The sequence below is a fragment of the Carassius carassius genome, chromosome 8 (genome assembly GCF_963082965.1).
Source record: "Carassius carassius chromosome 8, fCarCar2.1, whole genome shotgun sequence".
Lineage (NCBI taxonomy): Eukaryota > Metazoa > Chordata > Actinopteri > Cypriniformes > Cyprinidae > Carassius > Carassius carassius.
Genome location: NC_081762.1, coordinates 10,374,157 through 10,399,494, shown reverse-complemented (window position 1 = coordinate 10,399,494; position 25,338 = coordinate 10,374,157). Strand labels below are relative to the sequence as shown.

The window sequence follows — 25,338 nt, the reverse complement described above, 5'->3', positions numbered from 1 at the left end:
TATGCATAAACAGCTCTCTCCATTCATTACTGTCAGCATAGTGAGGGGCCTGTAGGCAGAGGTCGTCCGCCAGGGGTCCGCTCTGCGCTCTCAACCCCGCGGTACCCGTCACTCCAACCTGCTCCGCCGGTGCCCTAAACCCTCCATTAGCAAGGCTCTGGGTCATAACCTCGCTGTGGCATTTGCAATTCCAGATCGTTTGATTAGCAGCGTTTTTACATATTTCCCGCCGCAGACACTGTCGGGGTGTCGGAAACACTTGAAGTGTTGTAATTTTCTCTGGCCTTTTTGTCGTGTGGCGATCGGGGCCCACTCACACACACAAATACACACAAGCACTTCTTTTCTACTCACCTCTGATGACTGTGACAGCATCCTTCGCTTTTCTGTGACAACTCTACGGTTTGTCTCTGACCCTCAGAGAAGTGCCCAGTAAAGTGGATCACAATCCCATCTGAATGCCCCAAAGATGGTTGGCCTCTTGCCCTTTAAATCTAGTCTGATTACAGGCACTGAGTTTTTAATGCATGAATCAGATTTTACCAATGACCAATTACCTTTTTAACTGCACCAGCAAAAGCAATTCGTTTAGTCCTGTTGCAGGGGCAGTTTAATTTCTCGATAGTACAACTGGAACTAACAAAGGAGACATGTTTAAATAACTAACGTTGAAGCATTTTCTTGCTGAAACAAGAGGTTTTTGGGAAATGTAAATGAAATAATAAGGACTCCATTAGTATCCTGAGTTATGAAAGAGCAATAAAAGTGATTCTCTCTCTCAGTGCAATTCAAGTTTCTTGAATAATTATAATTTTTTTTAATGAGAACCTAAACTCATACCTTGCCTTTTACTTTTAATTGCATATACCACTGTGATCTTGAACAGCGCACCACAGAGGTTTGTTTCTGGGCAGAGGTCTATTGTGTGGCTAGTAGATCAGACAGACTCCTGCAGTTGTTTAGCAGTGTAATCCCAAGTCATTTGTCACAGCACAGAGCAGCTGCAGTAGCTATGCATGCACAAGAGGAGATCAATGCAATTAGCAGCCATTTCAATGCAAAGGATCTCAGTACTAATGTAAGTGAACACACACGACAGAGAGAGGTGAGAGAGAAAGAGATATGTCTGTTTGAGTAAAATGCAATTAAGGGCATATTATAATTTGGCTAATGTGTGTGTTTTAGATATTTAATACCTTTACATATGGTTACACTGGATCCCTACTGTAGAATGCAGTATCCCCATGCTGCAATGCAATATCTTGGATGACAGTGGGCATGAATACACTGTCTAGACCAATGTTTCCCCAGCCTTTTTATGTAGTCAAAACAGAAATGTATTCAGACTACTACTCAAACTACTAAATTGCAAGTGCGACTTTGCTCTATAAACAAAAATGTATATAGAGTAACAGGAAGCTTTCCGCTATAGAGGTTTTCTTATAAGCATTTGAACATTTCAAATTTCAGTGAATCTTTCTGTTGCACCATTCTGTTGCACCAACTGTTGTTCTGTGTTATGAGTGAGTCGTTGAATCATTACGCAACTGATTCGATAACAGCATCCAAAATCGCATAGTAATTGTATACTTAGCTTTTCACATACTGTTTTTTTTGCCTACTATATAGTAACGAAGTAAGCCACTTAATGTGAATGATTTTGCATCTCACTATAATCAGTCTTTAAAGCCAGCAGAGGAGCCACATGCTTCAAATGGGACACATTTTTGCAAATTAAGAAATTATTCCTAGAAAGAAAAAACAAAAACAAAACAAAAAAACACAGATTTGTCTACAAATTAAACATCTTAATCATTCTGTAGCCCTGCTTGGGAAACATTGGTCTAGGTCAATATTAGCACCATTTATAATAATATTAATACCATTTAGACCAAAGGTAAAGTTTAATTTAAGGTAAAGTTTAATTTAAGTTTAATTCAAAACTTCAACAATGGACAATGTATGAGTTGGAGATGATTTGAGGATGACAGTCAACAGGTTTTGTGTACTTCATTGAACAAAATATATGTGGAGGGAAGAAAAAACTTTTAACCACACAAAATACATTCAACTACTACTTCTATTCAAACCACAAAATTAATAGTGTTACATAAAGAAAGAAAACAAACAATCCAATTGCAAATGAATTCAAAAAAATTATATTTAGTTTTCTTAGGTCTTCTGCTCTAGTACTTAAGGGGTTTAAATTCATTAAAAAGCTAACAGGAAAAGCTATTCATATTTCTTGTGTCCTAGGACAAATTTTAAAAGTTGATTTGCTGTTAGTAAATTACAATTAGCAGTCACATTTCATCCAATGCAACTGCAACTTCCAAGACTTCAATTGCAGGAACATGGAATCCCTATAGAGCGACCAAGGGTTAAGTGCCTTGCTCAAGGGCAGCAGTGATAGGACCACGTTTGCAATAACTCTCAGTTCCTGGGTCACTGCTGCTGCTTAGAACCTGCAACATGTTTCAGTTTGACTGCTGAGCATCAACACAAATTCACACTGGAGGTTCTTCTAAAACAAAATTCACAATGTAGGATCAGTTTTCTTGGCTTAGTTTCCAACACAAGGATTTAGGCAATATAAATGCTCTAGATAAATGTTCATTTTTGACTGTTGTACATATCTAAATGGAATTTAAGGTACACAGCTGTTCAGGACTATCTCCATAAATACCTAATTACCATATACAACATTCATAGAAATATATGGCCAAGAATTTCTTTGCTTTTAGGTTTTCAACCTCTAAAAAATATGGCATTCTAAAGCTTTATAAGTAACATTATAAAACACTAAATCCCCCCAATCTAGTCTTGCGCTAATTACTAGTCTCTCTATTATGCAATAATTTAAATGATTACACAGACAACTTGCAACTCCAAGCAACTTGTTAAGATGAAAATAGATCCTTCATCAAAAACTTGAGCATTTTATCATGGCTTTGAAACCTGATGCGCCATTGAATTAAGTTTTCTTCTTTTTTGGGGGGATATTATTATTCAGAATCCACTGAGGCAAACATGTTTGATGAAAAAAAAAGAAAAAAACTTGTGTAGGCTACATCAAAAAAGTAAGCGCAGACACAAATAATATTTCTGACTTTGTTGGACCAATCAGATGACACTAATGCAAAATATGGCATGTGTCTTTACCTTAAAATCTTCATAGAGATGGTTATGAATATGACACTCGACGCAAAAGGAAACCTATGTAACATTACAGCTGCGCTTACATAAATACTTTAAATTCCAAGTTTAACACAATACAAAAGGTGTTCAGGACATATTTTGATGATAGTGCCAAGTGTTGCCCAACCAGTGACAAAACACACTCAACCAATTATATATGCTTATAATCAACAAAACTAAGTAATGAATTTCACTGCATGTCTCCTTTGCCTGCAGTTACACACTTGTGTGAACAAATGCAGACTTTGGAATTGCGTCTAACTCAAGTCCTGAGAAGTAGAATGTGGAAAACAATTGCACACACACGCACACACACACACAAACTACACTCGTTGCGCACTAAGGCTATTTTGTTTTTAACAACTAGTCAATCGCGGAACTCGGAGGCAGCATTTCAAGTTTAGGGGATCAGCTGAAGTCCTTGGGTTTGAGAACGCAGCTCACTGTCCTACTCCATCAGCTCTGACCTCGTGTTGTCAAGGCTTTAGCCCTCAAGTGTTTCGTAAGTCTCTGGATATAGGAGGTGTAAACTTGTGTCCCCCATTTTAGTTCAATCTAGAGCTTTGTGTAGGGAGAAAATAAAAAGGAAACATGGAAAGTCCAACTACACTAAAAACACGAACAAATCCAATGCCATACATTGTTAAGTCTTCCTCTAATGCTGTATTTGTACTTTTATAGATTTCAGCCCTCATTTGAGCTGGTCGTGAGGAGGTAGGCATGCTCAGTGAGATCCGGAAGGGTCCGTGTGTTCATTGGTAGGGGCTTGGTGGAGTCTCCTGTCCGGGTACTGCGCGTTGTCGAAGGTTAGACGGTGCACAGTCTGGACATGGGTCTTCAGGTTACCTTTCTGCGAGGCGCTGTAAGGACAGTATCGGCACTGGAAAGGTCGCTCACCTGAAACAGACACACAAAAAACAAGATGGGGTCAGAGCCTGGACCCCAAGGTGAGAGCGGAGCTGAGGCTGGAACCAGAGAGGAGAGGTGACGTGGCAGTGATGTTGGAGGGCTAGCTTTGAGAGCGCTGCCTTCCCGTTTCAAGAGGAAAGAACAGAGGCAGGTTGGGAAGGTGGGGGGAGGGGTGCAGCATGATTGATGGGCTGATGACATGCCATATGGAGACGGTTGACTGTTCCCCCCGAGGGGACGTCAGCCTTTTGTTTTCTGTTTCTGTCAGCTGTTCGTACAAACACACAAACTCACAGACACAGGAATCTCTGCCTCCCTGCCTTCCCCACCTTCCCCTGAGCAATAAGACGTCACACCGATGGTAAATGTCGAAAGTCTGTGCAAATCGAGTTTTGAGAGGAGAGGCGAACTTGACAATCACACACAGACCTAGTTTCTCCTTCTGCCCATGTCTGTTTCGGGCTCAACACTGGAATAATTGTCAGAGTCCCAGTTTCAGCGTTTAATTAGACTGATGTACAACGCTGTCCTCGTGCAATCGCGTAAAAATATCCCCCCACACCTGGGCAAAACAAATGAGTCTGCCATTCAATTTCTCCATATTATTATTTTTGAAAAATGAATGAATTATCCACTAGGAAATAATTGTCATTCCGAGGGGCTGAAAGAGAGGTATTATCATAAATCATGCCTCATAAAAAAATGAAGACAGACACAATTAATCAGGACTATCTGAGGCTGGGTTGCGCTGGCTGCCTGATAAGGTCTGCGGCACAGTAAGAACTCATCCAGGGGCACCGTAGTTCCCTAGAGGGGAAGAAAGTGAAACCCCGATCCAAAACAGAACCCACCAAATTACATTAAAGGTTATTGTCAGAACATCACAGAGAGTGCGGCACAAATTTAATTTGACCTTTACTCTCAGCCTGCTTTTGCCATTTGTAATATGCAACACATGCAAAGGGGGTAATTCATTAAGGATGGGCCTCCCTGCTGCAGCAATGTGCAACCCTTCGATTGTTAAGGATCCATTTGATCCCCTAGCGTTGGTTTATTTCTAGAACTTTCTGCACTTTAACAATGGTGGCAGGTAGAAACTGCATATAACAGAATGAATAAAGATGAAGAAATGACTGACAGGACAGAAAAAAAAACAACACAAGATAAACACAAATAATGCAAACTACCGAACGAAAAGTGAAACATACTTGTTTGGGGGCTTCTGTAGAGGATGGACTCCAGTTCCCATGAGTCCATTGGACTCAAACATCACTGTGGGAGCAAGGTGGCCGGGTTAAACAGAGGTAATCAAGTTTATAATGTTGCATAAATTGGAACTTGTTCACTTTTATGGTTACCAAGCAGGGTACAAAGATAATTCTAGTAAAAATTAAACTTTTAAATCAACATGAAATCAAAATTTACCCCATTAACTTTTGAATCACACATTCTTGGTCTATTTATGAAAGCCCCCTTAGTGCACATCACTTCAAAATATAATAAATTGCTGCACCAAGCCCTCTTATTTTTTCCCTACAGCCACATGAAATAAAGGCCAATCAACTGGGCTAATATATATGATTAAATTATGATATTATCCTTTTTCACTGGAACTTGCATCATATTACAGAAATAAAATAGGATGCTAATGCATTTCAGGTTGACTTTCATGATGTTTATGCTTTTTAGGTCTTTTTCAAAGGAAGTATTGCAGGAATCCATTTTAAAGGCGCTAAGGTGCACACCCAGAATCCACTTGCTCATCGAGCATTAGCCATAAAGGCCTTGAATTAGCATCACCAGTTAGCGTGGCCGTGGCAGACAGTGAACTGAAACTACCAATTTAAAGTGACACACAGAGTTAGTGTGCATGCTAATGGAGGCCGGGGGCCCCTGCCCCGCTTCATTTGGAAGCTCACACTGAAGAGAGCAATCACTGATGACGTTGATTGTAAGTCTAAGTGCGTAGAGAGAGAGGGAGCTCCATAAAATGTAGCATTTGGCCTCTGTCACTGGGGATCAGTCTGGCTAGCATGTGCAACCTTCACACACTCTTAAAATAAAAAACTCAAGTCCTAGTCATAATCTGAGCGGTTAAGTGCACGCTGTTTAAAAGAGTGGAGGAAATCCTATTCATTTGGACTACTGCAAATGGTACATGACCTCTTTATATTATTAAAAAGCTGCTATGGTGCATGCTAATGACGTGCAGTAGCACTTCTCCCCTGTAACCAGGAGGTAAATTTAGTAAATAGTCATAGCAAGGGTCACTTCAATTTTTTTTATACAATTGCAATGCATCATAACTAAATAATGCAAACATAAAATGGCACACAGATTTATCATGTTGTATGAAAGTTTGTTGTTAAACATGAATGATGGATATAATCTTATCTGTGATGAAATGAAGACTCCTGATTGAGTGGGTGTGTGTATGTGTGTGTGTGGTTTGACGAGAAGACAAGGGCAAACTGTCACTTTTTTCAGTGAGCATTTGACGCATATAACACTGGACTGGTGACTGCTGAGCTTATTAGCATGCACAATTACAGCTCCATAAGTGACATCTGATTAATAATGTATACAATTTTCACAGGTCAGAGTCACACGCAAATATGTTTGCAGCGGAAAAAAAGAAAGTCTCGTCCAAGGACAGAGAGAGATTGCTCGTTATACATACACACACTTGCATGCATGTACATTTAAATATATATGAAAATTAATATTTGATGAGCATGTATAGGAATCATTTAGCAGCTTCTTATACATTATGAGTAAAATATACATTTTTGGTGTATTTGTGAATATTTCACTTTTTTCACTTTTTATAAATAATTATTTTAAATACATTTTAAATGATTTTAGTGCAGAACACTGTAACATATTGCATAAAGTATCTTATAAGTTTACTTGTAATTATATTTACAGGATCAAATAAAATAACACATAAAAATGAAAAAAATACCTGATATAATGTGACATTAAAGGCACTTGCAGTATACTGCAAATTACTGGATTAAGTAATATATGGATTATAGTATGTTATGACAATTTATTTATAGAAAATATATTTAATATATTCACCATCGTTTATATAATGTGACATGCAAAACAGGATGAATTATATTATTTTAATATTTTAATATAATTTTCATTACATTTGCAATGATAATGTGATAATGTGAAATACAATTAAAAAAAATTACATTTGAAAAAAAGTTCAGTTAGTAGATTCAGTTAATTGCTGTCCAGCGCTTGTGTATGTAAGTTTCTAGTGTGTGTTTCTCACCTGTGTGTGATCTCATATGTGTGCGGTAATGGCTGGGCTGGTTGAATCTCTTCCTGCACACTGGACAAACATACTCCCCCTGCTGAGACCCTGACCTCGCCAACCCTACAGTTCACACACACAAACAAAGAAAGAGAAATTAAAATTAATAGGAAGAACATGTAGGCGAACTTACATGGAACAGAAAGAGTGGCTATGAGATGGAGGGAGAGAGAGGAAGCATCATTAGTATGTTTTATGTGTCATTATGGGAGACTACCTTCAGGGCTTGGATGGGGAGCTGTCACGCCGCATCTCGAGAGCATCTCTGACAGCCTGACATGAACACAGGCCCATGTGACCGCATAAATTACTGTGAATTAAAAGCCTTGCCCTGTGATGTGCCCCCATCTGCGCTACCATGTCACATGTCAGGTGTGCTGCTTTCCCCTTCCTCCCTCTCTCCTTGTCTCCCTCCCTCTCGCTCTTGCTGCTCTTTTCCTGCCCGTCGCTCTAGCTATGTCAGCCCTCGTCCATGCAGGGGGAATCGCTCGGACACGTGTGCGTCGATGAAGGACTCGCTGAAGTAACAGGAACGGATGTGGAACCTGAAGCACTCAGCATCTCATTTCCCCTTAGGGTGCTTTAAGAGCACGAGCTGAAATGCTGTCCCTTTGGCTCCTGTCCGTCACCTGGCACTGGTGGTCCTACCTGCTCCGAGCCCTCAGGCCCTGCTTTGTTGTAGCGCCGAGCTGTGACTGAAAGTGTTGGTGGCAGTAGTAAGCAAGGCTACGTTTAGTAAACATGAGTCCGTGAGTTATTACCATACCAGAGCGATGCAACAGGAAAAGCAGCGGACAGCACAAACAAAAGGAAAGTCTAATATTGGAAAGGTCACTTTATTGTATGTGACTCAAAGGGCTAAAGAGAGCACTGATGATATCAGGCCAGACAGTTGACAGAAATTTCCACTGTCTTTCCGCAGAACTACGCTCACTGATGCCGGCCAACTGGACCACCGCCTGGCAAAATGTCCTTAAATGAAGTGGAATGAAAAAAAAGCATTTGAAAATATTTTTCAAAGCAGCTGGTGGCTTAATTTGACTCCTCTTGCTCTTTCGTTCATTCACTCGTTGAGTGTGCTGTTTTGCATATTTGTGGCATCGAGGCACTGTAACCCCTCGGAGAGCGCCCAGCGTGCCGTTACGAGCCTGATGTTTAAAGCTCGCAATGCCTTTCAGCGATAGCTGTCCGAAATGTTTTTACACACTTTCATAGGTTACACGATGATGAAGAGATTACTCAATAGTTTCATTAACCTTTGAGTATGCACAAGCTGGCACAACAGTGTGTGTATGTGTGGGGTGCTACATGCCATTTTAGCCCTCACTGTTCTCAATTGTCATTTCAGCTCAGGAGTAAATGCAGTTAATGTGCCTTCACTGAATAATTCAAGTACTGTGACCTGACAAGCATTTCCCTGCATGTCAATCTTTACCTGTTTATTTCTACAAATGCGCTGTAAAGTTAGTGTTCCTGGTGAAATTCTAACTACCGATAAACCGATAACTTCTGTCTAAATAAATTTGTCAAATCAAATAAAAATAAAAGACTTCAAAACTGAAATCAGTTCATTTGAATGCTACAAGTGAATTTAGGCTTTACAACATTTTGAAAAATTAAGTCATTTTGAGATTTTTGAGATTGGAAAGAGTAAATTAGGCTCAAAATAAATCATAGAGAGACCCCAAAAAGTATTTGGGGACACAAATCCATATTCACTTGCCTAATGTTTCATCAATGCATAGATGATAACATCATACCAAAAGCCCTTTCAAATCAAAAGATTTCAACAAAAAATGCTATTGATTGATTGATGAAAATCTTACATTTTTGAAGGTTCTGTCCAAATACTTTTGGGGCTAAATTTGTTGGGAATAAAAATAAACAAATAAAATCAACATCTCATAATAATGGTTATGAATGTCAATGCAGAATTAAACCCTCTTACCTGCTTGCTCTGCCATGGTGCTGTTGAAGCCCCAGTGGTTGTAGAGAGCAGCTAAATCATGAGGACTGCAGTTCTTCAAGAAACTCAGGATGTCTGTCACAGGTTCTGGACCATTGGTCATCGACTGTCTCTTGGACTGGGAGTGAGAGGACGGGCCACTCAAGACAAGTCTGCTCCAGGGGTCGTACCCAGCAATGGACGGTGTATCCTGAGCTTGAGAATCAGACCTGCCGGGGGTCTGAGGAGCATGGGCTTTGGAGCTCCTCTGATCTGAGAGTTTGTGTTTGCTAGAGAGCATAAAATGAAGTCCCTCTTGAGGTAGCAGACTACTCTCCATCACTCTGCTTCCTGTCTTTGGGTTTCCAGTCTTCTGAGGACTTGCCTTAGGCCGCGAGGAACTGCTTTGATGGACGCCTGCTTTGTGTTTACTGCCTGCCAACTCATCTGTCCTGGACTTGCTGGTCTTGTGTTTGGACGAGTGAGATGATGCCCCTGGTGCTGTGGCTGTGTGCCAGCTCTTGCTTTGCGAGGAGCTGGACTCTACGCTACTTGTCAGAGGTTTTGATTTCTTCATCCCTCCAGGGCTGCAATCAGGTGGACTCGTTCGTGAAGTTCTCATCTGCGGCACAGAAGGGCAGTCCTTACCTTCCAGAAACGGAGGTGGACCAGTGCGTCTCTTGAAATCGAGAAGTGATTTAGGCCCCTTGAGGCCGTTTCTCGGGGCCCACTTAGGCACCAATGTAGTGCTGTCAACTTTATGTGCAATTCGTTGGTGGATCCAGAGAACTTCTGGATAGAGTGTTGCATAGGAGCAATAAGGACACTGGTGTCGAACCAAACTTTTCAATAACATGGAAGAAACCTCTTCTTTTTCGTCATCCACCTCCATGACGAGATTAAGCAGATTAGCATCTGTTTTATCCATGGTGCTACTTTCTTTCAACCCCTTGATGTTTTCCTCCTCATTCTTTGACTCGGCATCGCTCAGTGCTGCCCTCTCCAGGTGAGTTGAGCTAGTGTAGGGCCAATAGGGCTGCTGCAGCAGGGCATTTCTCAGCCTTGGGAAGCCCGAGTGGTTGATTTGGTGAGGTTGGCTTTGGCTGAGTGAGCTGGTTAAGGCATCACTTCTCTGGCCCAAGTTCCTGATTGCCAAATGATGCGTTTGGGCATGGGTAGCGATGGCCGAGGGCTCTGAGGTGCAAAAGTCACAGTGCTCACAGGTGTATGGCTTTTTATCTGTAGTGAAAACAACAAATATGGATATGAACTACATAACAATAACATGTTCTGAACAAAAGCCAGCCATCAGAACAACACAATTCGCATGAACACTGGAATTCAAAGCAGTTTTGGAGTTTCACCACAAGATGGCACAACATAACTATTAGTTTCACTTCAGTACACGTACTAATACTGTACAGGAGATTTAGATTATGTTAATGACAGAACATTGATTTAAAATAAACAAACACTAAACACAAACACTAAAAGTTTGGGCTCAGTACTGTTATTTTAATGAACTTCCCTGCAAGCATGCATTAAATTGATCAAAAGAAACAATAAAGGGAGTTTAAAAAGATATTTTAATAGATAAATATTTATTTGGGTGTTCTATTCACCAAAGAATCCAGACAAATTTGAGGTTTCCACTAAAATAAGCACCAAAATGTATTATCAACTTTTCAACACTGATAATAGTTAGAAATGTTTCTTGAGCACCAAATCAATAATATATATATATATATATATATATATATATAATGATGTAACAAGTATATGTTGATGTAACTACAGCATATTCAATGTAATTGTTTAAAATAATGCAAAATTTAATATGCAACATTTAAAAACTCTCTATGGCATTGTATAACACTTACAAATGATCATCTGCACAGTTAACATAAGGTCAAAAACTTTAACAGTGGTAGCATAATCACAGTTTGTTTAACACTAATACAATGGAGCAACAGGCTACTGGGCCTGGGAACTTTGCCTGGGACTACCTCTTCTCATCTGTCAGCAAGATGTTTGTTTACATTTAACATGTCTGCAATCTCTCAGTAGCTCTCTCTATTTCTATTCTCTCTCTCAAGCCATCTGGATTGCATTTGGTGGCTTACACTAGCTGCTGTGCAGCCTTCATTCCAACCTCTCTGAGGTTATTTTTGATCCAATTCGGAGAGCGGATGGGGGTCCTTTGAGATAAACTTTACACAAACATAATGGCCATGTCTACTTCCCTAAATTCTTTCTGTCCTTCGGTAGAAAACCTACAAGAGGAACTATCATATTCTAAAAATGATTTGGTCTTACTATGAATCTCTGAGAGGAGATAGATAGTGTAGAAGAACATTATACAGTCTTTACTCCTACATGAAAATATCAGTATTGAGTAGACATCTGTTTCAACTCTTACACAGTGAAACATCTGTTCTGAAACATTTCATCTGTGTCAATCCCTAAGAGGGCATCTTTTGTTTAAGGCAGTTTTATTTTACTTAAATTTGTGGTAATGGAGGGCAATTTTTTCAGTACTACAGGTCTACTATAAGTATTATGTTATAGATGAATAATATAACACTCCATGATTCCACTAAATATGACAGGAATTATCAATTATCAGGACAGATTCAGTGCTCTATTGGGGCATATTTTTGAAACTCTTTTAAACAAAGACCTTTTTAACCAAAGGTCTGCACTTAGATGGGGAGAATGAAAAAAAAAGACACAAATCTTTAGCGGTTGTCTTCCGGAGACAGGAAGTCCAGAAATAGCATCATGCAAAGAGGCCTGGACAGCTCCAGCCACAAGCAAAAGATTTAACAATTCAAAGCCTACTTTTGCACCTTGATAATTAAAAACATGCTTCAATGAGCTTATTACAGGCTGTAACCTGAATTGTTATATGGTATCAGATGACAGAAAACAAATGTATGAGGTATGAACAAGTGATACAGAGACAAAAAAAAAAAAAATTGACCCGAATCCATGGACTGGTAATTGGAACTGAATTAAATATCTTGAGGTCCTTTTCAACAAGTGTAATTTTTTGTTTTAAGCTTAGAGGCAGAAAAATAAAATAAACTGCTACTACAAATGAAAATCATAAACGTTCTATACTTATTGGCTATTTTGTGCAAAAAGATTAAAATGTTATTTTTCAATTGGAAGCAAAGCCCACGTTTCCATTAATTAAACAACCAAGTCAACAAATGCCATAATAAAATCAAATACTTTGGTTAAGCTATGCACACACACTACAATACAACTGAACATGTCAAATGCTGCAGCATTTGTCCACAAGGTGTCTCTGTCCTCCGCAAGTTTAACTTCAGAAACAGTATATCATACTGTATCTGTTAAGGCTGCCATTCTCATATCCTATTCCTGTATATCTGCCTTTAGTCTACCACACCTTCCAGTAGTGATCAAGTGAACCCGAAAACTCGATTTGTTGGTTCAAGTGTGTTTGATTAGAACTCCACAGGAAATTATATCTACAAGAGTAGGATTAATAACAACAAAAGCTCAAATGAAATTACAAAAATTTCCTTATAAATTTTGTGATTTTTTTTTGTTAATCATCGTAGCATAATTTCCAATCAGGTACCAGTTACCTGTTTACATATTCTTTGGAGCACAGCCACATAGCTAATTAAGCATGAGTAAAATAAATCGAACACACAATCAAGGTGTCAACTAATCAAGGTCTGTATGTTCACTTGTAAATGGTACTGTAGGCAGGTGCTGAATAGGGATAAAAAAAATTTAATCTTTGCAGTGAAGTAGATTTATAGTAGCATACAGATTCAAATAAAATGACATTCTTTTCAGTGAATTTAAACATTAGCTGTTCAACATGAAAGCAAAAACTATGTCAGAGGTTAAGCATCTGCATAGCATTGCATGAATAATACTGTCTGTTGTTTACAAACTGTGAGTGGTAGTGCGAACGGAGGTTATGATATGCAATCATGTGGTGTTTGAAGTTTATAACATTAAGAACACATTCCTGAGATTATGCTTAAACTTTGAGCTTGCTTTAAATTCCAAATAAGGACGCTGTCCTTACCTGTGTCCCCAAAGAACCCTGCTTGTTTTTGATCCCTGAAGAGTCCTGCTGATTCGCCTGCTTTAGATGGGCTTGACTCGGCTTTACGGAACAGTCCATTTCCACCAATGGTTTCACCCAAGCCACCATGTCTGATGAGCATGTGGATCACCATCTGTTGCTGTGTGCGGAAGCCCTTTCCGCACTCCAAGCACTCTGAGGTTTTCTGGGAATTCTTACGGCTAGGGCGAGAAGTAGGGCGGTACCCAGTGTCACTCAGATTCTCTGGGCTTCGCTCACCAGTCGAGACCTGGCCGTTCCTTTCTTCAGTGCTGTGGTGATCTGTATTGGAGCCTTGGGTCCCAGCCCCTCTCCGTTTCTTGGTTGGGATACTCGCCATTGCATCAAGTGACTTCTTCCGCTTGTCCTGTCTTAGCAAGACATACTCGCCCTTTTCCCTGTCGTATGCCACATCTGCATCGGCTAACCTCTCTTCCCAACCCAGGTTCTTCTCCGATACCTCCACCACTTTGCCTCTGGTGGCCAGTTGCCAAGACTGGTAGCTGCTTACTGGATCAAGCTCCGGGATTCTTTTCCCTAGAGTTCCCTCAGGGGGGTTCTCTTCATTTCCTGCTGGTTTCAAGTTCAGGCATTCTAAGAAGCTTGTCTTGGTGACAGATGTGAAGTCATTATCACTGCAGAAGGTATTTTTAGGAGGCTGCTCAACATTTCTGTGGACCTGTTCATGCAACTGCAAGCTCTTGCGGTTGTGGAAGAAGTTACCACACTTGGCACATAGTTCATACAGACACACTTCGTTCACCAAGTTGGATTCGTCCTGCGCCACCTCATTGACAGTAGCCGGAAGGTAGGTGTCACTCTTTGGTTTTACCTTGGTGTTGTGGGTCTTCATGTGGCTACGTAGAAACCAGGGCTCACGAAAGCGGCGTCCACAGATTCGGCACCCATGATCCAGACTGTTCTGATGCTTTTTCCTGTGAGTTTTCAGAAACCAGGCTTGTGTGAACACCTGGTCACATTGTTCACATGGGAACTCACCTTTACCATCGGCTTCCTCACTGATAGAGACTTCTTTGGTGATTGATTCCTCCTCGATAGGATGTACCTTCTCAACATGAGCCTGCAGTTGGTCCTCCTGCAAAGTCTCATAAGGGCACAGTTCACATCGGAAGAACTTGTGAAGCTCCTGCTTATGCTGTTCAAGCTCTTCCTGACTGGACAATCTTTTCCTGCACAGAGAGCACTGCACTGACTGTTTGCAATTCTCACTAGAGGTTCTTTCCTTCTTTCCACCCTTCTTCCTCGTTTTGGTCAACTCCTCACCGCTCACAACCTTGTTGCAGGCAGAGGTACTCTCAGTCGGACTGGAGCAACCACCTTGATCTTCTGGCACCCCTCCTTCCTTTTCCCCTTCCTCATCCACATCCTCCTCCTCACCGCCGGTGCCCTGGCTGAGGCCGTCCAGTTTGTGGCTTCGAATGTGGGCCTTTAAGCTACCCTTCTGGGCTGAGCGGTACTCACAGTGAGGACACTTGTATGGTTTCTCCCCAGTGTGCTTTCTCATGTGTTGGGACAAGGAGCTGAGGAAAGGAAAACTTCTTCCACAGAGTTCACAAGTGTGACCTCTGCTCTTCCTGCCATCAGGGTTGTCTCGGCCACCCTTTGAGAAGGACTCTTCCTCTACAACGTCCAGCCGTTCCACCTCCATTTCAAGTCTTGAATATTCCACTATGCTGCTATCTGTTGTCCAAATTAATAGATCCTATTAAGTCTGTCTCGCCTGTAGTCATTCGGTCTGGGTAAAAGTTCTCTTTGTCAAAAGTGTCATTGTTGGTAATTCTGTCTTGACAGGGTTGCTTTTGTCTGGAATATGTCTGGAGTTTTTTATCCCATGAATCATCTTACAAGCTGAGTGTTTGCTTCATTCTGGTCACCTGAAAGGAAATAGAGACAGAACAGAAGCAAAGCTGAGCACAAGACTTGCAAATGAGTAAATAAAAGTTATTCATTAATCCATTAGTCCATGGCAACAAACAAGCTGTTATTAGTAAAAGAAAGGCACTATGCATTTTTTTTCTTGTTTCAAATTGCTGTTATGAAGAAAGTGCTATACACAAAAGTGGTAGAGATACAAAACTGTTACATGGAAAGAACTTGGGCCCAGTGTCTGAGACAACCCCCAGCTAACAGAGTCCTTTTATATAATGCCATCTGACAGTCTTTTGTTCAGTCAAAACTATTCATTTAAGGCAGAATCCATACTGCATAGCTGAATACAGAGGACATAGTACATTGGGTTTTATGCTCTGCACCATTTACAAGTGAGTGGGAGAGGGACAAAGAGTAAGAGACTGCTGATGTCCTCATTTAAGAGTCAGAGGAAATGGCACAATCTTTAAGAATTACAAAAACACACTAACTTATCCGACATGCTTTCTGATTATTCTAACAAGAGCATAAATGCAAATACAGTAAATACACTGCTCAATATTAGAACAAGAAGGGTATTAATTGTTGTAAATCCACAAAAACATACACACCCCAGTCCAGAATCAGGATTTCCTGCCATTCTGTTTTGTTTTCTATCGAATCTAAACATAGAAAACCTTTCTTTTTTTTTGCATTCTCCAAAAATGCTTATGTTGACTGAATGTTCATTATCATGTGCAGCCTATGTGTTAGCATATCTGTTAATCTAGTTTGTCTAATTGGTTAATGTAGCTAAAATAAATACACACTATAATCACAGTGGAGATGGCGTCTGAGTACTGTAAAAAGAGGTAATATATCAGTAATAATAGGGTTTAAAGTCCAGTTACACAAATATGACCCTGGACCACAAAACCAAAATACATTGTATGGGTCAAAATAATCCATTTTTATTTTAGGTAAAGATCATGTTCCTTGAAGATATTTTGTAAATTTCCTACCTTAATATTAATCAAAACCTATTTTTTGATTAGTAATATGCATTGCTAAGAACTTAATTTGGACAATTTTAAAGGTGATTTTCTCAGTATTTAGACTTTCTGCCCCCTCAGATTCCAGATATCCAAATAGCTGTATCTCAGTCCTATCATAACAAGCTTATTTATTCAGCTTTCAAGAAATTGACCCTTATGACTGGTTTTGTGGTCCAGGGTCACAAATGTGTTTAATACTCTTAAACATATATTGAGAATTTAAATGTTACAAATTTATACAGTTTATTATTTTGAAATATTTTCAGACCAAAACAATAGTTTGAGTTTTATAATTATCAATTACTCTTAAAAGTGAATAAAAGTTAGCTGAATTTCCTATAATAGGCAGTTTAGTGGCAGGTTCCCACTGTAACCCCAAAGAGTGTGACAAGATGGTCAACGTGTTCAGAGAGCTGTATTAATTTTTTCCTGGGCAATAACTAGGAATGTTTCAGGGTTTTTTTTAAGGTATGTGTGACAACTTGCCCCCATCCACCTTATATTTCAGCCCATCTTGTGTGGGTTTGTATGAATCTTTGCCTGAAGGACAACAGTAAGTCTCAGTTAGTCCCCTCTCGTAGTCAGTATGAACAGTGTTTGTCTGCTCACAAGCCTTAATTCATTGTGTGCTTGCGCGTGTGTGTGTGTGTGTGTTTGTATCTGCTGAGGCGTAAAGAGACTATTCAGTGTTGGGCAAGAGAGGGGCCAGTTGGGATGAACCCTGAGGGCCAGTCCTCTCTCTCTCTCTCCCAACAATCAATAATCCATTATATACCAACTACATTTCACCACTGGCCCTGCATTCCCTTCACACAAACACATACATTCTAAGGCACAAAAAGCACTCGCCTCTCCACAGTTCATCTTTTACTTGCTGCGCTAAAAAAATGCCAGGTAAGAAATTTAAAGAGACGACGTTTAGGAAATTGGAAGTTTTCCTTGAGGCCCCATCATCCATTTATCTCAACTTATATCCAATGTTTACCTACTTATCTAGTTTATTTCCTTTTATTATTTTATTTTGTATGTTGGGTAGCGTGTAAACAGTGTAGCCTCTATGACAATGGAATGGATGAGGTGCTTAACCACATAATAACGGAACTGAACATGCTGAACTGATAATGAATAGTGTTTTGCTGTTTGGCAAACCAATGAGCTGAGCATTAAATCGCCGTAACTACGATACCAAGAGGTTTGGAAGATGTGTAAGGACATACACTTCACAAAACACACACATACATATACACACGTCAGCAGTGGGGTTATTATTGAAACATGGCTGTTCTCGGAGGGCTTACCTCAGCTCTGCTGACCTACTTATCCCCAGACAGTTCATCTCATCTTGCAGCTCCATCAATGCAGGATCAGTGCATTTTTCAAATTGAGCTCTGTGTATGTGTGTGCGTCAGTATGCGTGTGTGCACTCAAATCCTAAACCAAATTGTCCATTTTATCCAAATACACAGAGACAGTAACCAAACCACTAACATGCATCAATACTGACAAGAGAAGGTAGAAGAGCTTGATTGTCTTTTGTTCTCAGTGTGATGTGATGGACGGCAGATTAATCACTTGTTCGACTGCAACCAATGAGATTTTTTATGCATTATTTGTCCTAAAACAAGCGAAACGAAACAAGCCAAAACTTTAATATAAATTAACATCAGTTTTTGTTTTCCACTCAATGCACAAATGGTATCTTGTTTTTTTTTCAAAACCACAATTACCAGTGATGAAATTCACTTGTTATCCATCATTTTTGCAACAACTCCTTATTGTCTCTATGGCCTTCCTAACAGTTTGGTGGATCTCAAATCCCCCCAAACTACAGTTGCATTGTGCCTCTCGCACCAGAACTGTCACAATAGCTCATGTCTATACCTCCTCTGAGCTGCGGGGAGTCCAACACGGCCATTGTTGAATGCAGGGGTCCATCCTACGCTAGAGGCCTGTCTGAAGCATGTCTGGTTGGGGAAGACAAAGGGAAGTCCCTCCTGGTCCCATTTTGGAGTAGATCCTGCCTAGTACCCTGGACTGCTGATTATGGCTGAAATAAAAGGGGGGCCCTGGTGCAAGTTTACGATTGTGAGCACGATAGCAGGTGCTGAGGCTAACGTTGTCATGTTAAATTACGGAAAATATTCTGGTGTGTTCCAGAGATGTGATTCCCCCAGGTTTGAAACGAGAGGAGCCAAGAAGAAACAGGCTTGGTTGGTCATGCTACACGAAATGTCACGTCTAGCAAAGTTAAAATCTGTGTAATGAGGAATGTGAGTACAGATGTGGTCATACGATAAAAACCGAATGGAGAAAAGGCACAAGTGTTTCTATTCAGCTGAAATGTAAAGCTTAGTGATAAAGCTTGCACAGGGTGAAGGGCTCCTTTGTTCTACAGTGTTTATGAAATGAACACTACTTAACTGTAGCCTGTCCACCTTACATGGGCATAAAACAAGATTTACAACTCAAGTTCTTCAAAAATATGCTTTCCCTATATAGACTTCATCCTTTTCCACTAGTTATGGTCACTGACAGTGGTTATGATTGGGTGTTTGTGATTCTAGTGGTTTCCACAGATGGGCTACAGCCAACGTTCATTTGAGATTCCTGATGAACCTTCCTCTGACACGTCTGTGGCTGTTACCCCTGCCTTAGTCTCGTGTAGCCAGACCTTCAGACTGACGGCTGAAGGTTTGGAATCCAAGGCCTGCCCATGAGGCTGTTTGACCGACATGTCAAACAACCAATCACAGTTCATGCGTTCAGCATCACATTGCGGGGTGTGGAAATGTTGCCACAATAACAGACCCATCTGTAAAACTCTCGGACGTATTTTAAAGATTCTATGCTGCAAATTTTAATATTACACATAGTTTTGAAAATCCAGCGTTTAGTTGATCCTGATAAGCACTCGTCGTCACAGTTGTAAACACGACGGCTTTCTTCTTTCATGAGGGAGTTTGGTGTCACGGCATCTTTGTTTACAGGCGGAACGTTAAAGAATGTGACACACTTCCTGGAAATCCTGTATAATTCATCTAATCCGATGACGACTTTGAAACTCCAGAAATGTTTCTACTTTTGTAAAATTGTTTTACTGTCACTTTTAGGGCATTCTTGCTGTTTAAAGTATTTAATATCTAAAAAAAGAAAAAAAAAAGAAAAAAACTTATCTTAAAAAATAGCTGACCCCAAACTTTTGAAAAATAGTGTAAATTAATCTTACTTTTTACTATTTTACTTTAAATAAAAACAATTAATTTAATGTTACCACATTAAGCATATTATTTGCTACCTTGAGGAATTTTACAGTATATATTGTAACAAATATGCTTAATGCAATTGTTATCTATCCTTATTAGCACTGTACTTTTTATTACTGCTGAAGTAATTAAATCATAATTAAATGATCAATGATTGATAAGCAGCCATATGCTTGAGGAAATTCTTAACAAAAGTGAAATCACATCCTTACGAGCGCATTTAAAATCAGGATCCGCTGTTCACACGCCACAGACACGCAAGCAATAACATACAGTATGTGCCTGTAAAAACAAAAACACACACAAAGACAGCCAGCTTTCATTGGAAAGAAACAGCAGCACATACACGGGCCCGTATCTGAGAGAGACAGCCCTGAGCGAAAGCTCCATTCTTTCCCCTCCTCTCTTTTCTCTGGCTGATGAATGGCTATGGCGAATCAACTGTCTGCTCGCTTATTCAACCTGACGGCTAGTCCAGCTCAGCACAAACGCCCCATGCTCTGGACACTACTCTTCTGCTCTGAGCCAGTGTGTGTGTGAGAGAAAGAGAAAAAGTGTGTATATCCTCATGTGAAAGACAGAGCTAAACAAGTCCCTGACACATATGTTTTTTCTAACACGCCCTGGCTTGAATCGTAAACCGGTAGCCAAAATCCTATGTGCATATGTGTGTGTGCTAGTATGTGTGTGCACTGTCACATATGTTAATTGTTGCATCCGTGCCAAACAAACATGTTGCATGTCAGTGTGTGTGTGTTTGATAAATCCTAAAATACCACGAGAGGCTGAGCAAGAGGGGCTGTAGGCTTTGAAATGGACTACAATGGCACTGCTGATGTCGATCTTACACCATAAACCAACAGTGCAGCACAATGTGTGTGTTACTGACTTGTGATGCTCATCTACTAATACGATTACACCGCTGCAATGACTTCTTCACAAAGCAGTAGTTCTGTCCAAGCTCAGTCAGAATTCATAGCTCATAACTGTATAATGGAATGATAATGGCCTCAGACTGGTTGGACATCAGTATTATGAGAGCAGCGTTTCTCCAGTAGAGACTGCAAACGTGCGAGGGCTCCACGACCTCCCAGCGCCGTCGCTACAGAACACCACTCCCTAAAACCAGAACACGGTTACACAAGCAATAAAGCGAGGGATTATTTTCCTGCTAGTGTGCTTGATGTCCGAGCAAAGAATCTGGAAATCCTGAATGATGGTATGAATTGAAAATTAGGTTTGATACAACAAATGTGACACTTTCTGATTAGCAGCAACTTTAAAACTGTTATTAAATTGTGTTATTAAAAGGAGCCGACCTTTTGGTCAACAGACGTTTTTAATAATTAAAGATATTCTTAATCTATATTAATGTTTGAATAATCGACACACAGGATGAAAAATCCTTGCTTTTTCGCCCCACGAATCATCGTGCCTGGTGCATAGCCCCATAGCAATCATTGTTTAGATTCAAAAGTGTTATCGAGCTAAATTTTCGTGTTCAGCGTGAAAAGGCCTTTTTATGTGGAGCACCAATGTACTAATGCAATTTTGCTATTCAGCTAGACTGACCTTTTTTTTTTAAACAAAGATACTGATTATGAATATAATTTATTTTTGTGTATAACAAAGTGACTCTTATGAAGTCACTCTATAATATTACAGTGTACATAATTCATGCAGATCTGTCAAAGTTGTACATTCCCATATAAATGTTTTTGGGATAAAAGGAAAATATTTCTAGAGGAGTCCACAGGTGGGCATATATGTGTGTTTTTTTGGGTGCAAGCCAAAGCATGCAAGTGTGCATGTATTCCTTTGTGTGTGTGTGTGTGTGTGTGTGTGTGTGTGTGTGTGTGTGTGTGTGTGTGTGTGTGTGTGTGTGACAGCAGTGATAGAGAGATGATAGAGGGACACCAGCAGTAATGCTTATGTAATATCAGGCCGAGCCTCTGCAGCACTCCTGATGGCAGTATGACATAACACCTATGCGGCCACACAGCTCATCCAAGAAACACACACATACACACTCAAACAGACAAAGGTCTGGTCTATATGATATGACTGCAATCTATTATGACTTGATAGTTTCAAACAACGTCCCAATTTTAAATTAAAATTAACATTGATTTTGAAAAATCTCTAAATCGACTAATCTTAATATGAAACTGTCATCATTTGCTCAAATTCATGTAATTAAAAATTATATTCAAAGAATGTACTTTGAAGAATACTGGTCATTCTTTTTAAAAGAATGAAAGTGAATGATGACTGGGGCCCATCAAGCTTCAAAGTGACAAAGATACACCAAAATAAAAAGTCTATATGATTCATGAACTATAATCTGAAGTCATAGTGGAAGTATTCATCTGAAATTAAGAAGCAGCCTATCATTATTTGATTATCATTAATCATTCTTTTGAATCAGCATCAATCAGTTGATCCATTCCAAACCGGTCTTAATGATTTGTTCATGAAGCAAAGTAATCTGGTTCCTGAGTTAAAATCACTGACTCAAAGTGTTTCCCACACAAAACTACTGGATAGTTTAAGAAGGCTTGGAATATACAGTAGTGCTTACATCACATAAAAAAAAATATGATTATAGATTTCATAAATTATTCAAGTTAGTTTTTATATTTAAATGTTCTGTTTCAACGTAAGTTTTGGTAAAGATGTAATACGTTTTATGATTTTGTTTTCTAGTATTTATTCATTTTTATGTTAGTTTTTGTTTATTTATTTTAGTGCAAGTTTAGAATAAGAAATGATTCTGAAAAAAAAGTGTTTTCTTTTTTTTTAAATAGTTTTTTTCTTGTTTATTTTACGTAACAAGTTTATTTTATGGGTTTAGTTTTGATTCAATGAAAACCCTTTAGACATGTATTTATTTCTTTTGGTAACTGTAGAATTGATTAGAGTGACAGTAAGTGGCTTGCAGATACACTAGTGTGGTTGGCGTGGTCTACAGCTGAACTATAATCTGAAGGCATTAACTTGCTCTCTAAAAAAAGCTCTCTGAACAGGGATTAGATTATCATGGTAAGGCCAGCTAAGACTCTCTTTCTCGCTCTCTTTTTTGTCTCTCCCTTCCCTTCTTTTTTTGCGCACACTTTCTCAACAAATGAAGGTAAAATGAATAAATGTGACAAAAAAAAGAAAAAGAAAGGCTGCAAATGTGGGTCTGTAAACAATTTCAATGTTTCATCTTTACATCTAGCATATGTTGTGGCACAGAGCAGCCTAAACCTCTTCACTGGGTTTATAGCCGGAGCGATTGTTGACTATAGGGGCTTTGGTAGCCCCCTGGGGCAACTCAGGGTTAAGTGGCTGGCTTTGGGTTGCCAGATCTGCACCAGATGAGCTGCTCTTAGATTTGACCCATATTTGGCAGAGTTCTAATTAAAATGCAATGAACAGCAAAAATCTTTTTCTTAGATGGTTTATAGAAAATTTTTATTTCTTTACTCATGTAACTGTCAAAAAACTGTTGAAAGCATCCAGAATTAAGCTATAAAAGTACAACATTTCATAACTTTTTGTGTTATATACACTTTCAAACAGCACAGCTCATCCCTCCACTGCCTGTATGCTTTATTGACCTTGATGGCAGCCCAAGTGGGACACTCTTCCCAAGAACCGTCTGGTCTTCGTAAGTATAGCGTCCTTGGTGAGAGATGTGATCACGGTCGCTCAGTTAGAGCTTGCAGGGCAGCCAGATGTCTTTCTCATGGCCTTCAAAGTATTGTCTCTACAGCTGTTTATTTATTAATGTTGAGTTCACACTGCGATAACTCTCACCCTGCAAATACTGTTTATTATACCAGAACCATGAGAAGTGGCAAGTATTTAAAGATGAATGGAAATACATTTTTACATTTTCTGAAGAAAATGTGAGTTAGTGCTCGTCTGTGCAGGGGAAAAGCCACTGTACAGTTTTGTCAGTACTTGCTTACTCATTATATATGATCTTTGAATAATATCGGCCTTTAAATGCTAAATATTTAAAGTGTACCTGAAGTATACAGTTCCACTTTAGCACAAATATACTAAGTATATCTTTAATTGGATTTCAGCACTACTTTCGCACAATTAAAGTGCATTAAATTAGTTGTTACAATTAAGCAGACTTTAAGTACACCAGTTTAGTATACTAAATGTACAATTGCAAGGTATTTTATTAAGCACATAAATATGAAAATGTATTTGTAGTATATACTTCGCATTAAATAAATGTATTTCAAATACATTTAAGTATGTTTATTTTTAACTAGGGTTGTTTGGAAGTAAAAAGAATCATTAAGATTTTTTTCTATATATATATATATATATATATATATATATATATATATATATATATATATATATATATAATTACAGTATTGATGTTATGCATCAGGGGCTTAATACATTAAGGAATATCAATCTATGCTTTAAGGTCATCGTCACAGTCTCTGAACAAGCTCAAGTTTCTTAAAACGGCTGGTTTCTCTCACTCTGGTTAGTTCAGAGAAGGACAGGTAATCTAACACCATGAAAGCCATCTCGATCGCTCTCTTTCCCTCCCTCTTCTCTGTTCTTCTTTTGCGTGATCCTGTTCTGGTAAGAGAAGATCTGTCTCTTTTTAATGAAACTCCCCGTCACACCCATCTCCCATCTGGTATGTGTGCATATATGTGTGTGTGAGGTAGTGGGAGGAGAAGGCTAGTGTGTGTGTGTGTGTGTGTGTGTGAGAGAGTACAGAAGTAACCAGAGAGAATAACATGTGTATGTATGTGTGGTGTCATTACAACAGGAAGCCTTTGCTCTGATGAGAGGTCTCACTTCCTGTTTATAGAGCAACCACTGGAGCGCAACAATAGCTGGAATTTTGATGGATCGGCAGAGAGAACGCCCAACTCACACCCTCTAGAGAAAAGATTTAGTTTTTCACTCTTGCTGACAACAGTCCAACACAATCTGTGAGAAATCAGCAGCAATACATTCAGTGTTACCGATCTGCTGTAAAGGAACAGGCAAGTCCCTCTGTAGTCTGGTTTTATTAAACAGTGCCTAAAGCAGTTTTACAAACGGTTTTATAAACTCACTGACGTGATACATTCATAAGTTCAGTTTATAATATTATTGTCTCATATTTGAACCCTAAAATTACAATTATTTTACTACAATTCATGATCTACAAAACATGATCAGTGCTGTCAAACGATTAATCAAATACAAAGAGTAATAATTTGTATGTGTTTTGTGTATACTTATGTAGTCATAAATACACACATACAGAATATATTTACATGTCTGTATTTCTATTCATAATTTATAAATGTATTTAATATATAAAAAAATCTGAAATATATACATGCTTGCGTGTGTATTTATATATACATCATAAATATACACAATACACATACATACATACATACATGTAAACTAAAACATTTATTTTGGATGTGATTAATCATTTGACAACACTAATATATATAGACATATATATTATCCTGTTTTATGGATATATGTATCCTGTTTTGCCCTGTGACATTATCATATAAATAAAGCAGTAACTTAAAAGTTTTTTAATCACAATAAACTCAATTTAGTACAACAAATAGTATTATAATCTCTACTTGGAAGAATTCTACCTTAAAATTATAATTGAC

At 39.1% G+C, this 25,338-nt stretch overlaps 1 protein-coding gene across 3 annotated transcripts in view; it reads right to left on the bottom strand.

The window, feature by feature from the left end:
- Positions 1-1,898: 1,898 nt before the first annotated feature.
- Positions 1,899-25,338, bottom strand: part of znf516 (zinc finger protein 516) — a 37,610-nt gene continuing 14,170 nt past the window's right edge. For 2 of the 3 annotated variants that reach the window (XM_059556060.1, XM_059556061.1), the window contains exons 2-5: positions 13,459-15,392; positions 9,387-10,622; positions 7,397-7,501; positions 1,899-4,095 (exon numbers count right to left, since the gene is read on the bottom strand). In XM_059556060.1, the coding sequence (XP_059412043.1) occupies positions 3,923-4,095; positions 7,397-7,501; positions 9,387-10,622; positions 13,459-15,166 (3,222 nt within the window). In that variant the 5' untranslated portion in view covers positions 15,167-15,392 and the 3' untranslated portion in view covers positions 1,899-3,922. Of the gene's footprint in view, positions 4,096-5,315; positions 5,380-7,396; positions 7,502-9,386; positions 10,623-13,458; positions 15,393-25,338 lie in introns of all 3 variants that reach the window. The other variant, XM_059556062.1, reaches the window with a different exon arrangement.